The following is a 15,597-nucleotide window of genomic DNA, read 5'->3' as shown; positions in this document are numbered from 1 at the left end:
TAGAAAAGCATTTCTTAGAAACCTGCATCAAGCTAGTAACTCAACAGGCAGAGCCTACTAAACAAATAGAGAAGTGCCTGAACTTGATCAATCTTCTTTTCACATAGGTCAACTGCTCAAGAAAACTAATTTAAAATGAGCCTTGTTACATCTAATGCACCAATGCTTGTGTCTGGATTCCAGTGCTGATGCAGTTACCAAATTTCATGAAAGGGGCCTTGGGCTCAATGTTCTAGCAGCATAAAGTACTGAGTGTTCCTTATAGGAGCATCAAGTGTAATAATGTATCAGCATTAGAACGCTCATACAAATGAAAACCCTGTGGTATCCGTCATTTAACTTGTGGCATGGCAGAGGAGCAAAGAGTGGAGAGCAGGAGGGCAGTGTGTGACATCACAAGTGTAGAGGAGAATCAAGGAGGGGCAGGAGTGGAGAGAGGGTGTGTGACATCACACCTTAGAAGCCAATAGCAACACAGGTGGCATGCGACATGCTTCACTGCTCACAGCTGGCAGACCGCCAGGGTAGAGGACGGAATCGTGCTGTCGTACGCTGCGGTAGACTTTACAGATTGCATGTGATGTTTGACAGGTTCAGATATGTCTTGTGAAGGTGCATCTTTGAGTTAATGCTGATGCATTTTCGTTGGATCAACCAATCGTCATAATCGACCATTAGTTTTTATTCTTCCAGCTAAACTGCTGGCTTGTTCGCACTGAGATTCCACACAGAGATAGCATGTCCCAGCAGGTTTAGCTTAACACCACATTTGCGGCAATCACTTGCCTTCCTTCATCCAAAGCGCTTATAAAACATTAGTTTCACTGCAATGGAACAGTGGCACAATCTTTCATCGCTACGGCAAAACATGGCATTTGCTAATCACCGTGCAATGAGCAGTGAATGAACAATAATGGGCACAATGTTAACAAATCGAAAGGCACTGGTGCCAGTATTGCAGTTGAGGCTAAAACTAAATTGATTTGGGCTAGCCATGTAAATCATAGAGCACGTAACGGGTGGTCTAGTTGCAGATTCGGGGCCAAAATGAAGGAAGTGCAGTTAAGGACGATAGAGAATTGGGTGTTGTGATTAAATTAGAAAATTTGCAGGCATATGACGCGGTCAGCTGATGCATGACAAGGACAAGTGCATATTGCTGGGAGAAGTGTTTGTCTTGCACTGGACTTAATATGGGCTGATGATGAGGTTCATTGTCATGGAGTCCAACACTGATTTCGCTGTCCAACCACCTGTTGTGTTGTTTCAGGTGCTGACATTCTGAGACTCACAAGAGACGATCTCATCCAAATATGTGGTCTTGCTGATGGCATTCGGCTTTTTAATGCCTTGCACTCAAAGTGAGTGTTCTCAGACTTTGTTGTTTGTGTTGCCCATAGTCTCCTCAGTCTTTCATGTAAAACAGTTGGCCTGTGTTCTGCTTGGCAGTTAAAACAATTTCCTGTATTTCCTGTGCATGCCAAGTTCAAAGTTCATCCTATTTAGCACCTGTGATGATTGCACTTGACTCTGATATGCAGAACATTTTCAGTTAACAATTCTTTAAAATCTTTCAGGACTATTCGGCCACGGCTGACTGCTTATGTCTGTCTGCCTGCGGAACAAGGTAAGCCATGGTGCTAGACGAACCTGTCAAGGCCGAACAGTATGTTCATTTGAAATACAACACCTGCATTTCCTGGTGCTCACCCAAGAAGCCTCTTTGACCTATCGTTTTTTTTTTTTTCTTTTTTAATGCATCAGCTGGAAAGTCTTCTAGCCCAGGTATACTTTCAATGCTATTCTCTTGTGTGATTTGGTTTAATTACATGTTAAATGCACGTGACCACAGACCGAGAAATTTAGTGTCATGTGAGAAGGTCGTTGGGGTAGCCACAGTTTGCTTAGAAAATTTGTGCAGGATGGTCACCAGGCGTGTCATTACAGGATATTCAAAGCAGGCACGTACCCACGGCACGTACCCCCCGAAATCATGTGGCATACCCCCCCCCCCTCCCCACCCACGCCACCACTCCTCACACATTCCTAAAGCGCCGCCAGATCAATGTTGAGACTTGGCAGCTGCTCATCAGTCAGCATTATGCTGCCTTTTTCACTCCTTTTAGATGGCGGTAGTTATCGGCATCTCATGTAATGTGAAGGACAGTTATGTCGTAGATTGCGCACCCGCGCGATTAACTCGAGATGCATTCAGTTGTCACCATCTATTCAACCGTCACGCGCATAGCTGTTGCTTTTGTTAGTTCAACCTTCTTTGTTTATGCTGATCCTGGGACCAGGAGAGGGATGCGGCTGTTACTCAGCTGGTCTGTACTCTCATGGAACGAGTTGCGGCCGGAGAAAATGCCAATTGCGTTTAACTTTTCCCTTTGCTTCATTATTTCCTCGAGTTACGGCTCGCTGCGACGCTGGCAGATGCCCGGAACCATGTACACGTGATATGGGTTAGATAAGGTGGGAAATAAAATAATGTGAAAGGGCATCCATCATGAAGCCCTGCAATAACCCTTAAACCCTTAAACAAGATGACTGTCGCCCGTTACCTCGTCTGTCTTTCCCTAATTCTATAGCACTTTTCGTGCCAAATTGGGAACTGGAAACAAAAATCGCAAGGAGTTGAGAAATTAAGCGATCTACTAAGGGAGAGAGCCAAGGCAACATCCAAACTGCAAGCAAAAGCGAATAATAAAAAAGTTAAACGTTGTTTATGAGAATTTTTATGGATCAGCATCTTTTTATTTAGAAAGGAAGCAGAGAAAACGCCGCTGGAAATGGAGAACAATTACTTGTTTTGAATGACGCTTCTACAGTTATCGGTCGAACCGCCTCACGTAGCCACTTCTCTGCTGTGCTTATGTGGGTGTTTTTCTAACCTTTCGCGGTGAGCGCACTACGTCTAGAATTGCATCCTGTGCTCTACGCGGTTGTATGGGACTGGCAGCCGCACAGCGCTACGCAATTCGTGGAACTGTCAAAACTGATCAACAAGGCAAAAATAACTGATATTCGAAACTATAACATGAGAAAGACTGAAGAAGTCGTAAAACTGAACGCAGCCTGAAATCAGTAAAACAGAAACCTGGCATAGGACAAACCATGATGTATGCACTAAAAAATAAGAAGGATAATATTATCAGCAATCTCGAAGATATAGTAAAAGCAGCGGAAAAATTCTAAGCTGACCTGTATATAGTACCCAGAGGAGTCACGATACCGCACTTAGAAACAGTAATGAAAAGGATACAGAAACTCTCCTATAACTAGCGATGAGGTCAGAAGGGCCCTGCAAGACATGAAACGATGAAGAGCGGGAGGAGAAGGTGGCATAACAGTCGATTTAATCAAAGATGGAGGCGACATAATGCTTGGAAAACTGGCGGCTCTTTATGCGAAGTGTCTATCGACTGCAAGGGTCCCAAAAAACTGGAAGAATGCAGACATTATACTAATCCACAAAAAAAAGGAAACGTTGAAGAATTGATAAATTATAGGACCATTAGCTTGCTCCCAGTACTATATAAAATATTTACCAAAATAATCTCCAATAGAATAAGGGCAACACTCGATTTTACCAACCAAAGGGAAAGGGACAGGCTGGCTTCAGGAAGAGATACCTTACAATGGATCACATATATGTCATCAATCAGGTTATCGTGAAATCTGCAGAGTACAATAAGCCTCTCTATGTGGCTTATATAGATTACGAAAATGCATTTGATTCAGTAGAGATACCAGCAGTCATAGAGGCACTACGTATTCAAGGAGTACAGAACGCTTACGTAAAAAGCTTGGAAAATATTGCTACATACGCGTGGTACTTGTTTGTTTGAACGAGGTGCATGGGCGCCATCACTCCAGAAAAGAGGAGGAAGAACGAACTGGGCTCGCGCTGTGAATCTGACCGGTCTTTGCTGCAACCGTTGTTGTAAATATAATATGTAAATAGTTTCTCGTCTTACTGACTCGTCCTTCGCGTAAGAATATCTACAGAGGTTCTACATCTACCTTAATTCTACACAAGAAAAGCAGAGAGATACCTATAGAGAAAGGGGTCAGACAGGGAGACACAATTTCTCCAAAGCTATTCACTGCATGCTTAGAAGAATTCAAGCTATAAAACTGGGAAAGCTTAGGAGTAAAGATCGACGGCAAATATCTCAGCAACCTTCGGTTTGCCGATGACATTGTTCTATTCAAGAACAATGCAGACGAGTTACAACAAATGATTGGAGACCTTAACAGTGAGAGTGTAAGAGTGGGGTTGAATATTAATATGCAGAAGATGAAGATAATGATAAATAGCCGGGCAAAGGAACAAGAGATCGGGATCGCCAGTCGGCCACTAGAGACTGTTAAGGAGTACGTTTACCTAGGTCAATTAATCACAGCGAACGCTGATCATGAGAAGGAAATTCACAGAAGAATAAAAATAAGTTGGATCGCATACGGCAGACATTGCCAGCTCCTGACTGGAAGCTTACCATTATTACTGAAAAGTAAGGTGTGCATGCAATCAGTGCATTTTGCCAGTGCTTACATATGGGGCAGAGAGTTGAGAGCAAGTTAAGGACCGTGCAAAGAGCGATCAAACGAAGATTGCTGGGCATAATGTTAAGAGAGAGAAAGAGAGCGGTTTGGATCAGAGAGCGAACGGGTATAGACGATATTCTAATTGACATCAAGAGGAAAAAATGTAGCTGGGCAGTTCATGTAATGCGCCGGTTAGATAACCGTTGGACCATTAGGGTTACAGATTGGGTACCAAGAGAAGGAAAACGCATTGAGGACGACAAAACACTAGGTGGAGCGATGAAATTAGGAAATTCGCGGGCGCTCGTTGGAATCGGTTGGAGCAGGACAGGGGTAATTGTAGATCGCAGGGAGAGTCCTTCGTCCTGCAGTGGACATAAAACATGATGATGATGATGATGATGGAGGTGGTGGGCCCCCCCCCCCGAAAAGAAATCCTGTGTACGTGCCTGATTCAAAGGTAGCAAAAAGTTTGGTGCAGTCAAATCTTAATATAACGAGCATGGATACAGTCCACGCTCATTACAACGGACCCACGTACAACAGACTTTTGGATATAATGGACCATATTTCAGCCTTAGTTTGTTCTACCTGTTTTATTAAAGCAACAAAGTTTGCTTTTAACGGACCATGCTACAACAGACTATCGGCTACAGCGTACGAAATTAGCTGCAATTTTTTTCAAGATTGGGCGTATAAAACATACATTTGCCACGTTGACTCAGGCTGACAACTGACTTGCGAGGGTCAGCCATTGATTGCAGCTCAATATCGCGCACGCCAGGGAGGAAGGCGGGGCAGAAGCAGGCCATTTTCTTTCACGCACGAAGCACGTGGAGGGGGGTGTTGCTTACGGTGTGGCCGCCTATCTTGAAAGCAATCTGTAATGTGGGCAAAGTGCACGCCTGCATGGGCGCTGTATCTTGAAAGCGATGTGCGATGTGGACAAAGTGCGTCCAGCACCGTAGCTTCGTATGCACTGTGCTTTCGATGTTTAGTTTGCGTTAAAGCTAGAGAGCACGAAGGTCGATGCTCGCGACTGCTGCTGCCGCGCTTATCTTTCTTAATTTGCTATTGTAATCTATGGTTCGTCTTTCGGGCGAAACTGTAAACTTTTTGCTTGTTTTTCGCTTTAGACATTCTTTGCTCTCTCTTTGCAACAAAGTTGTTAGACGTTGTGACGAAGGTTTCGGAACTGAGGCATTTCAGGTATTACGGACTTCGGATAAAACAGACGTTTTTGTTGGATTATCAGAATCCATTGTAATGAGATTCGACTGTATAGTAAATTATCGGCTATAACCATGTAAATGTATAACCATGTATAACCATGTAACCATGTTCCTGAAAAGCACTATCTTTCGGCACCAGCATTCAGCACATTGCTAAACTGCGACCATATGATAACTTTTTCAGCCACTAGATCCCATGCAAACATGAAAAGGCACACGCGATTGAGAACAGTAGTGGCCTGCCACATCAGCTTCCTCACAATACTCCACCGCTCGCCTCACATGAAAATGCCAGCGCGCGCTCAGTTTCTTATTCCAGTGCCATCAAATCTCCTCGAGTCACCGCACGCCACATTCACCGCTATCGCCACCAAACATATTGTGATAAACATCTTTATCTATCTGTTTTACCGAGCGTGGGGCATAGTGCTGTTCGAAGTCTACTGCACACTGCCGTTCCCTGCTTGCCACTGTTCCCTGCTTCAGGCAGCGCAATATGAGCATCACGTTTTGCTACGGGGGCATCCGGTGTCGCCTACCAGCTAGCTCGATTTTGTTCCGGTTTCCCATCGTGGTTTAAAACGCTATGCGATAGGAAAGCAACAAAATGTGCCCTGGGTCACTGAAGCCAAGCTCGACACGCGTCAGCATCTCATGCCTCGTGCCAACGCAACGCTTTGAATTACGCAGATGTCGACTACAGTTGAGTCTGCCAAATTTTTAGTTACTTCAGATCGTATGTTTTCCCTGTCCGTACGGTATTTTTTCATCTTTTTTTCTGAAACGTGTGAGCAAGGTTCTACTGTATAACAAAGGTATTTTAGTGTCAGATGCAGCTTTGTTATAACAAGGCTTGACTATATAATGCATGCTGCAAAGCAGCACCTAGATGCTTAAGCATATAGCCCACCTGCCCAACTGGTCCTAGCTTTGTCCAAAAAGTAAGTGCTTTTGAGACCCAACCCAAGATGCAAATTTTCCAGAAAAAGTTTTCAAAAGTCATCTGCTCAAGTTTCTGACATTTGATGCTGAAATGGGACTGTTTAATAAAGACACAAAAAGTTGCCCTGTGCACACCATATAGTTATTCTGGGATACACATTTAAAGCAGTAAATCTTTGGTTGGGGCCCGAACAGCAGCCTTCTCACATTGGTGGAGTCACATGACAGACAAATCCTTGAATCAGAGAGCCACACCTGTCAACTCTCCTGATATTGTGCCTGATATTGTATTATCCTGTCATTGTGCAACGCGTTAAAATACGCGTTGCACAATGACGGCCACCAGTTTTCTAAAATTAGCTTTGCCGCAATACACTCCTGTTACGCGGTACAGCATACAAACACCGCAAAAACGGGTTTGGTTTCATATCTGATTGCACCATGCAGGCAATGTTTGGTCCAATGTTCATGAAAAGAAAAGGTACGCAATAGAATTGAGTAAACACCGTAATCAAACATCGTGAGCAATGCTTATTGCTTGAAGATCTTAGGGCAGGCCGAAAATAGGAGTTTTCATTGGGAGATGACGTGTGCTCAGCACATTTACCTGTCCCCAAAGCTCTTCCAATGAGACACTGCCACTAAAAGTGTCACTATTGGGATCATCATAGGAGTCAGCCATGTGCGTGCTGACTGTCCAAGTTCAAACTATCTGGAAAAGGCCAGTTTAAGGATTGATATAACGAAAGTTTGGGCCAATAGAAATGCATAGACACCGGCCGAGATTTTTGGTTGGAATTAAATTAACCAAAAAATTGAATTAACGAAATTCTGCTATATGTTTTGTGAAGTAAAAAAATTAATTGTGCTAGCAAAAAGTTTCATCTGTCGCTCTCTGAACTTTTCTTTACTTCCCAATTCTGAAAGGATGCAAGTGGGGTACTTTGAGCAAGTTTCTTCAGACAAGTTCCTGAAGCTGGCAGTAGCATGGTTGCTAAAAGATTGGCTGTCATCTTAAAACAATGTGTTGGTTGTGAATCCTCGCTGTTCCAAGTTTGCTACCACTTGTATGCTGTGTCTAAGAGTAAATCATTATTAATAAAGTGCCTAGGCATCCTTAAAAATCTGTGTGTTCAACGTAAACTTGAAAAAAGAAATGCACCCTATTCCCCTTTTTCTTATCGTGCCCACAGGATTTTATGAATTTTGAATCTCGCAGGCCGGTAGGTATGATCAGAGCACAGATTGTACGCAACTGACTAGCTTGCTTGCACCTTGGCATGATTTGGTGCCATGGCAGGGAATCCTAACTGGCTCCTAAGGAGCCAAGTTGGTGATATAGTGTGATTGTCCATTGTGTAAACTCACCTTTACCCTTGCCTTTGGTAGCCGTGCATAAAAATGCGACTGTGAATTAAGAGCCCTGTATTGGAGGTTCTCCTTTTTGTTGTTTTGCTGCATGGCTCACCTCTGCCCTTTTTGTTCTTTCTGCTGAATCGCTGCTGTAAGTGTCAGCTGATGCTTCTTATGACCCATGGCAGAGCATCCTTTCTGCTGATGTTGGGGTATTGACAGAGAATCTGAGGATTCAAAAAAGACACCTTTAGGTAGTAACGAGAATAGAGGGGGTTAACCGAGGTGCCCAATTTTTATTAATCATATCATGAGAAGCCAACAAAGACACCAAGGAAAACATAGGGGAAATTACTTGTACTTAATAATCGCCTTAAAGAAATAATAAATTAATGTCAATGAAAGTGGATGAAAACACAACTTGCCGCAGGTGGGCAACGATCCCACGTCTTTGCATTACGCGTGGGATGCTCTAACCAATTGAGCTACTGCGGCATGGTTTCCCCATCCTTGTTTCTTGGGTATTTATGTGTTACTACTAGAACTAACCTTGGGAGTGCTAGCCAGCGCCACCACTCACAAACCTTGGTGGTGGATCTGGAACATCCTTTCTGCCGCAGGCGTCACGAGTACATGATCTTTCAGGGTGAAAGCAACTGGTCAATAAACCCGCACATGCTACCTAAAGGCATCAGTGTTGCCGGATTCGAGACCCTCGTTGTGTAAGAACAAGAAAAGAGAGAATTAACCGAGGGGCCCAATTTTTATTAATTGTATCATGAGAAGCCAACAAACAAAGACACCACAAGGAAAACATAGAGGAAATTACTTGTACTTTATAATTGAATTAAAGAAACGATAAAATTAATGTCAATGAAAGTGGATGAAAAAGCAATTAGTAGCTCAATTGGTTAGAGCATTTCATGCGTAAAGATGTGGGATCGTTCACCACCTGTGGCAAGATGGTTTTTCATCCACTTTCACTGACATTAATTTATTATTTCTTTAATTCAATTATTAAGTACAAGTACATTCCCCTATGTTTTCCTTGGTGTCTTTGTTGGCTTCTCATGATTTTAGGTAGCAAGTGCATGGTCCTTTTTTGAATTTGTGGATGCCCTTAGAAGTGTGAAACTGTAACAGTCTACATGTTGTGGTTACTAAATACTTACCTCTCTTTCATCACCTAGTGTGTTTAAGCCTGCTCAGGGGTATATTTAGTGCTGCTTTTTGGGAAATATTCACTGTCACTGAAACACGTCCCAATTCTGTGATATTTCAATGTGGCTGTTGCCTGTCTTTGGACCACACAGTGTTCCGGGCTGTGTACCTGAGGAGCCTGACTGTGCTGGAACTGCTGAGCAAGTTGACATCACTGTGCAATGTCTCCCCTTTCACCGTTCATGACATCTACATCGACGGTCCCTCTGGAATTCATGTGCTGGTCACTGATGAGGTGGGCATTTTCTGCACAGCGATTGGTTGGCACATGCTGTACTCTGCCGGGCAACGCTGTGGACCTGCAAGTAGTAGGCGACCATAGAAGTCTCGCTTTACATGTTTTGCTGTGTATTTGTTGTTGATCTGCAATATTTTCTATAGAATAACTACTACTGACTACATATATTACAGCTACAACTTGTGAATGTAAGGTTATGTCAAATTACGTATTTGCATTTTTGCGGTTCCAGTATGCAACATAACTATGTTTCGGTAGTGAGCAGAAGCTGTGTGCTGTGGCCACAGCTTTCAGAAACGTGTCACTTTGCTCATTCAGGGGTAAATCATTTTGTACCTGCGACACCTTCCATAGAACAATACGTAATTTTTTTCGACATAAAAGCATTAGACCTAATCTTACATAAAATTGCATGATGGATACCTATATCTTTTTTAATATGTCATGCACTATTTTTTGGTCGAGAACGCAAGCAGTAAGAGAAGCTTCTCTGGCCTTTGTACTGTTGCCTGCAATGTACGAAATGAAGTACAGGTAAACCACGATGTAATGAAATTCTCAATATAACCAAGTATTTAATGTTTTATAGCTTCTTGCCCATCGAACACTATGTATTTGGAGCCTCAATATATAAAAAGCACATATACACGATTTCAATATGACAAAATTCCTAAAAGCATCTCAAATGTACCATTTCAAGTTGCTTTTACTGAGTACTGCACAATTTTGCTAGCAGTATGCATATTTTCAGCTGCAAGTGAAATACTGTATTTACTTTGTTGTAATTGATACCGTGAAATCTAGATACTTCAAAAAACATATAAAAAGTTTAATGTGTCCTGCAGTTGCCGCGAATAGTTCTGCATCAGCTCAGCCACAAGCTGTACCTTCAGTCACCAACACCCGATGAAGCAGCACTGATTAAGTGTAGTGATCTAGGCATTGTGACACAAGACTGGATTTGACCAAAATTCAGCGGCTGGCTGATGTGCTAACGAGTCTTAATTCATTGCGGAAAGCTTGCCTTGTCATATGTTCATATGGATAGCTCATCGATGATCATTCCCGCGATCATGCATGTGGGTTAGACTGGCAGCTGTTGAAGCGGCATTTGGGTCCGTGGTCGAGTAATCAGCATCAACCATGAGCATATGCTTAAGCTCACATGTAGACAGAAAGTGGGAAACATGCATCTCTGATACCACATGTGTGGCTTTAGGTGGCTTATCGGCCCAATCTTTGCCATTGTTGTGCACTTTCCATAAGCGCATTTGTCGTCATTCTGTCTTTTCATGTGCATATGAGAATCATTGCTGTCGGTCTTGTTGACCTGTATGAACCTTGCACTGACAAACATTGGGCATCATGGCCACGTGCGACCATGGATTCACCGATAGAATTAGTATTCAAATGTTCACCGTCAGATTTGCATTCATGTATTTGAGTATTCAGATGCCTTGAAACTGTAATTTACATTTGCAGTTTCTTGTTTGTATTTGCATTTGTGGAGGTTGCCAATACATGTGTGCCACTTACCGTACAAAACTGGAATATAGGTTGATACAGAATGTGAGCCAACCCCTGGCTTTGAGGTTAACAAAATTGAAAAAAAAAAAAGACAAATCTGTTTTGACAATCCTGGCAACAAAATATTTTGCAATATGTGAAGGAAATCATGCAATAATACAAACATTCCAGCTATGTTAAAGTGTACAGAGTAGTTCACAAGGGAATCAAAGTCCGAAGACACCTAAGCACTTCTTATGAGTTGTGAATGCGAAAGCATTAATGTCCACGTAAATGCCGCTTAGCGGTCCTTTGAGTTATGAACTCCTCGCGGTCAAGCGAGCACATTGAGACACTTGGTGCATTTTGATTTGGTGTTACCGAGGCGCTGTTAGAACGCAGGCGAGAGCTTGCACGGACAAGAAACATGTCGATAACACAGGCTTTCGAGAGTGAAGGTGAAGGAGCATCATGACGATGCCCTCTCCTCTCATGCAACACCTGGGGCGCTAACACCTCGCAGCAGCAGATGGTTCCCTTCACACGCTCTGCTCCGCCGAGGCGAGCTCATGACGTGGCATCGCAGCCAATAGGAAATGAGGTATCATTTCTGTCCTACAGATGATGGATGCCGGCTTTTTCATTCAGTGGGCCATTTCACGCTTTCGCATCCAAAAAAGAACAATTCAGTACAGTTAACTACGGAACATACTTTATTCGATCAATATGCTAGTTCATTATAAAAGACTAAAGCTGCATGTGAACTGCCAGGATTCTTGTCTGAGGCAGCTGCTAGTCACTTATGATTTACCACAGCACATAATCAGTGCTGCCTAAGGCATTTGTTATGCAGGACTAGGCAAGTGCAATAATTATCAGGCAATGAGCGTCATGCACTGGGCAGCCAAGGTGCACACAGGCGATCATTGTCGCTAACTGTAGGCAACCTCGCATGGTGAGTAGTCTCACAAATAAATTTTACTGCAGTGCCTTCAGGTTCAGTACGAACAATGTTGTGGTCGTGCAACAAAGTTTTTAGTAAAAGTTAACAATTGCATTTATCGTGCTTGCACTGTTTCACTTTCTGCTCATAGAAACGAAATGGTGCAGTGTCGCCATGTGCCTGTTTACTTCCACGTATTCTATTACATTGTTTACGAATGCAGTGCTGAAGTCGAGCAGAGGCCTGCTAATTTAGCTCTCCGAGACAGTAGTAACGCACTTCTGCACATTGTTTGCAAAGTTTGTGCATGCACTGTCGGCAACAATGAAAATGGTGACACTTTCTCTTTTCTTTGTTTCCTTGACCCATGGTGACCAGACGACATTGTGCTGATGACTGCTTTATGACGAAGGGGACTGTTACACTTCATTTTTGAAAAAAAAAAGATTTTTTACAGTACAGAGTTAGCATTAATTAGAGTTTTAATGAAACACAGTGCAGTATAATTATGGTTGAATTACGGTTTATATGAATTTAGGGATGATACAGATTCAAAGCATCCTCTGGTTTGATCACTATGCACATTATTTGAAAAAATTGTTAGTTATCTGAATACCCTTTCTTTTATGATCACGAGCAAGACAAGTTCATGAGCTGTGACTGCCAAAGAAGCCATAAGATATTTTATGTCGTTGCAGTGAGGAAGCATGCTCCAGTGTGGAGGCTGATATCTTTGTCGTTGTCAAGGTTGTTCGTGTCATCTGGCTGTGGCACAGCTCATTGGCGCCTTTTCTCCACCATGCAACCACCCGTCTAGTTTCAATTTATTATTGATTTTAATGAATGGTAAAGTGCAACATAGTATTGTTTTTGTAGGTCAACAGTATATTGAATTCACTTTGCAGGTGGTCCGCAACATGCCTGACGAGTCAATGTATGCCATGGAGCTTCTGAGAGGTATGGCCACTTCTTTAAGACTGCAGCTGCATGTTGTCAGCAGCATTTGCTGTTATCTTGCCTGTATGGGTTTGTGTGAATGATGACCATGGCACTAAACACTTAGCCTACCACTCAGTTTTCTCAGCACATATCTTTCGAGCCCAAAATATGTTGTAATTGACACATAAGGGAGAATAACAATCTTAAGTAGCTAGTTCCTCAAGTGTGTAAAAGCTTTGCATGAGCCTTTATGGATTACGCTAGGGTCGGTTCTCAAGCACTGCACTACGTTAGTACTCCACATTTGCATAGCAGGCTCAAAATCTCTACAGGAAGCCAGTTTTTTACTTTGGCACCTGATTGCCGTGGCCTCCTCTTGGCTACATGAGATTCACTGGGGAAAGGCTATCGCTTGACTCTGGCCTTTCATCCCTGATTGATTATCTTGACTAGAAACATTGCATTCCACACCCGATTCGCATAGTGTGAGCACCTTGAAGAGCTCAAGTTTAATGTTAAACAAGCAGGAGTGTGTTGTATCGCATCAACCTTGCGTCACTGAGAAGCATGCAGGATTAAATCACAAGCATTTGATGTTTTCAAGGAACAAGTTTTGCATGTGCTAAAGTATAAGTGCTGTGGACATCTGGTGTGTGGCACATGTAACGTTCTCTACATTGCATTTGCAAAGCCTCCGCACACCTGAAACTAAATGTGTCTAGTATACAGGTTCTCGTATTTAAACAGGGTCTACCAACTGGAAAACCGGGAATTATCAGGGATTCTTCATATGTCTGGAAAATTCTGGGAATTGTCAGGGAAATTACAAAAAATGTGGCCAAATCAGGGAAAGTGGCTGGTGAGATCGGAGCGATGAACTGATTTACAGCATAATCTTGGAAGGCGCGTGCAGCAGTGCTGTTGCTGCACACAGCGCCCGAGACCGTCACGAATATTGCCAAGAACAGCAGGCTCTATGCAGCAATGTTGCTGCTACACACAACCTCCAAGATTGTGCTGTAGAACCCCGACTCTATGCATCGTCGCTCTCTCTGCAGTTTTTCTGATTGCCACTAAGTGGCGCCAATAACCAGCCAGCTGCAAACGGTCTCAAACGCAACTGTCATCATCATCATCATTGGATGAGCATCACAATATCTGAATTCTGTGCTAATCTGAGGTGGTGCCCGTGGGTGTGCTTGTGTATGTTGTGCTTTGTTCGTGGCTGGGGCATTTTTATCATTTTGTTTTGCGGTGAGCTTATCCAAACTACATTTGAAGATACTTGAAATCGACCATGTCAGAGTCAACGAAGTGCTCATTCAATGCTGACTGAACGATTGCCAATGTATCCAACTTCTTGAGCTGCACTAAGCTTATGCTCAATGATCCATATAGCACACAATGCACTGTATGCCGCAAGACACTTGAGCAAGTTGGAAGGAACTGCAGTGTCTAGACACGCTGCAAGTATAAAGCATAAGAATGCCAGTGAGGGGCTGGAAAGTGGCTCCCAGACACGTGTAGTCTCATTCTTCAAGCCAAGCAGTGCAGCCCTGTCAGTTGCGATTGATGACTGTTGACGAAGGGACGAAGAGAGCAGGCCCCTTATTGATGCCTTCTGTTACACCCGCTCCTACACACATCTTGGTGTGTGGCTTTCTATTGACTGATGTTGCGAAGGCTGACATCATATGGTGCATGAATGCTTTAGTGTCTCGTGTATCCCTCTGTTCTGTGGCATCATCGGCGGTGCTCTTTCCTTTGATGTTCCAGCCTTGTGAAATTGATTGCCATGAAAATGCAAATGGGAAAAGACAAGGTTGAATGTACTATCTGTCATGGCATCATGTCATTCTTCCGAAAGAAGCTACTATCAGCTCTTGCTGAAGCACCATACATAGCTGTAGCATTTTATGAATCAATAAAAAAGTAGCGCAGAAAGAACAAATGGATGTGGTGGTCAGATGCTGGGATTAGACTGATGCTACTGTAAAAACACGATGCCTGACGTCATGTTTTCTCGGCCCCGCCTGTTCTGAAGACATGACACACTTTCAAGAATGCCACGGAGGACATAAAGCACAAGATATTGAAAGTGTCAATAGGTGGCCCAAATGTGAACTTAAGGTTTCTTAGATCGCTTAAGGAAGAACTCGGTTGTCGTGACAGCCAACAAATCCTGGACATTGGAAGCTGTGGCCTGCGTGTGGTTCATCGTGCTTTCAAAACAGGCCATGCAGCAACTGGCTGGAATTTGGTAGCCTTTCTGCATATCAGTTGTAATCTTTCCAAGTGTGTTACAACGTGCCGCGCTGATTACATTTGCATCACAGCGAGCACATTGTTTCCTCTCAAATTCTGTGCAATTCAATAGCATCAAAACAGCATGGTGATTTCAAGAGCTCTTCAAGTACTACCAAACTTGGTAAAGCATGCATAGTGTTCAACTAAAGCCAGGAGCAAGCCAAATTGTGCCAACTACACCACAGTTGAGGCACTAGTAACTGACACATTGCTGCCGGCAAAACTGGCTTTCATGCTATCAGTGGCTGAGGAATTGAAGCCATTCCTGGCCAAATTGCAAACTGACAATCCGACAGTCCCTTTCCTTTCCACAGCATTGGAGGCTGTCTTACGATCGCTGTTCGGAAGTATAATTAGGCAAGAAA

General features: G+C 43.2%; 1 protein-coding gene across 4 annotated transcripts in view; it reads left to right on the top strand.

Annotated features, from left to right (window-relative positions):
* Window positions 1-15,597, top strand: part of gem (transcription factor CP2 like gemini) — an 84,684-nt gene that overhangs the window by 57,143 nt on the left and 11,944 nt on the right. For 3 of the 4 annotated variants that reach the window (XM_075693338.1, XM_075693336.1, XM_075693337.1), the window contains 5 exons: window positions 1,271-1,361; window positions 1,578-1,627; window positions 1,765-1,785; window positions 9,392-9,534; window positions 12,892-12,943. In XM_075693338.1, coding sequence (XP_075549453.1) covers window positions 1,271-1,361; window positions 1,578-1,627; window positions 1,765-1,785; window positions 9,392-9,534; window positions 12,892-12,943 — 357 coding nt within the window. The remainder of the gene's footprint in view (window positions 1-1,270; window positions 1,362-1,577; window positions 1,628-1,764; window positions 1,786-9,391; window positions 9,535-12,891; window positions 12,944-15,597) is intronic. The other variant, XM_075693340.1, reaches the window with a different exon arrangement.

The sequence above is a fragment of the Dermacentor variabilis genome, chromosome 5 (genome assembly GCF_050947875.1).
Source record: "Dermacentor variabilis isolate Ectoservices chromosome 5, ASM5094787v1, whole genome shotgun sequence".
Classification (NCBI taxonomy): domain Eukaryota; kingdom Metazoa; phylum Arthropoda; class Arachnida; order Ixodida; family Ixodidae; genus Dermacentor; species Dermacentor variabilis.
Note: the sequence above shows the minus strand (reverse complement) of the source record. Positions and strands in the feature narration are given on the sequence as shown.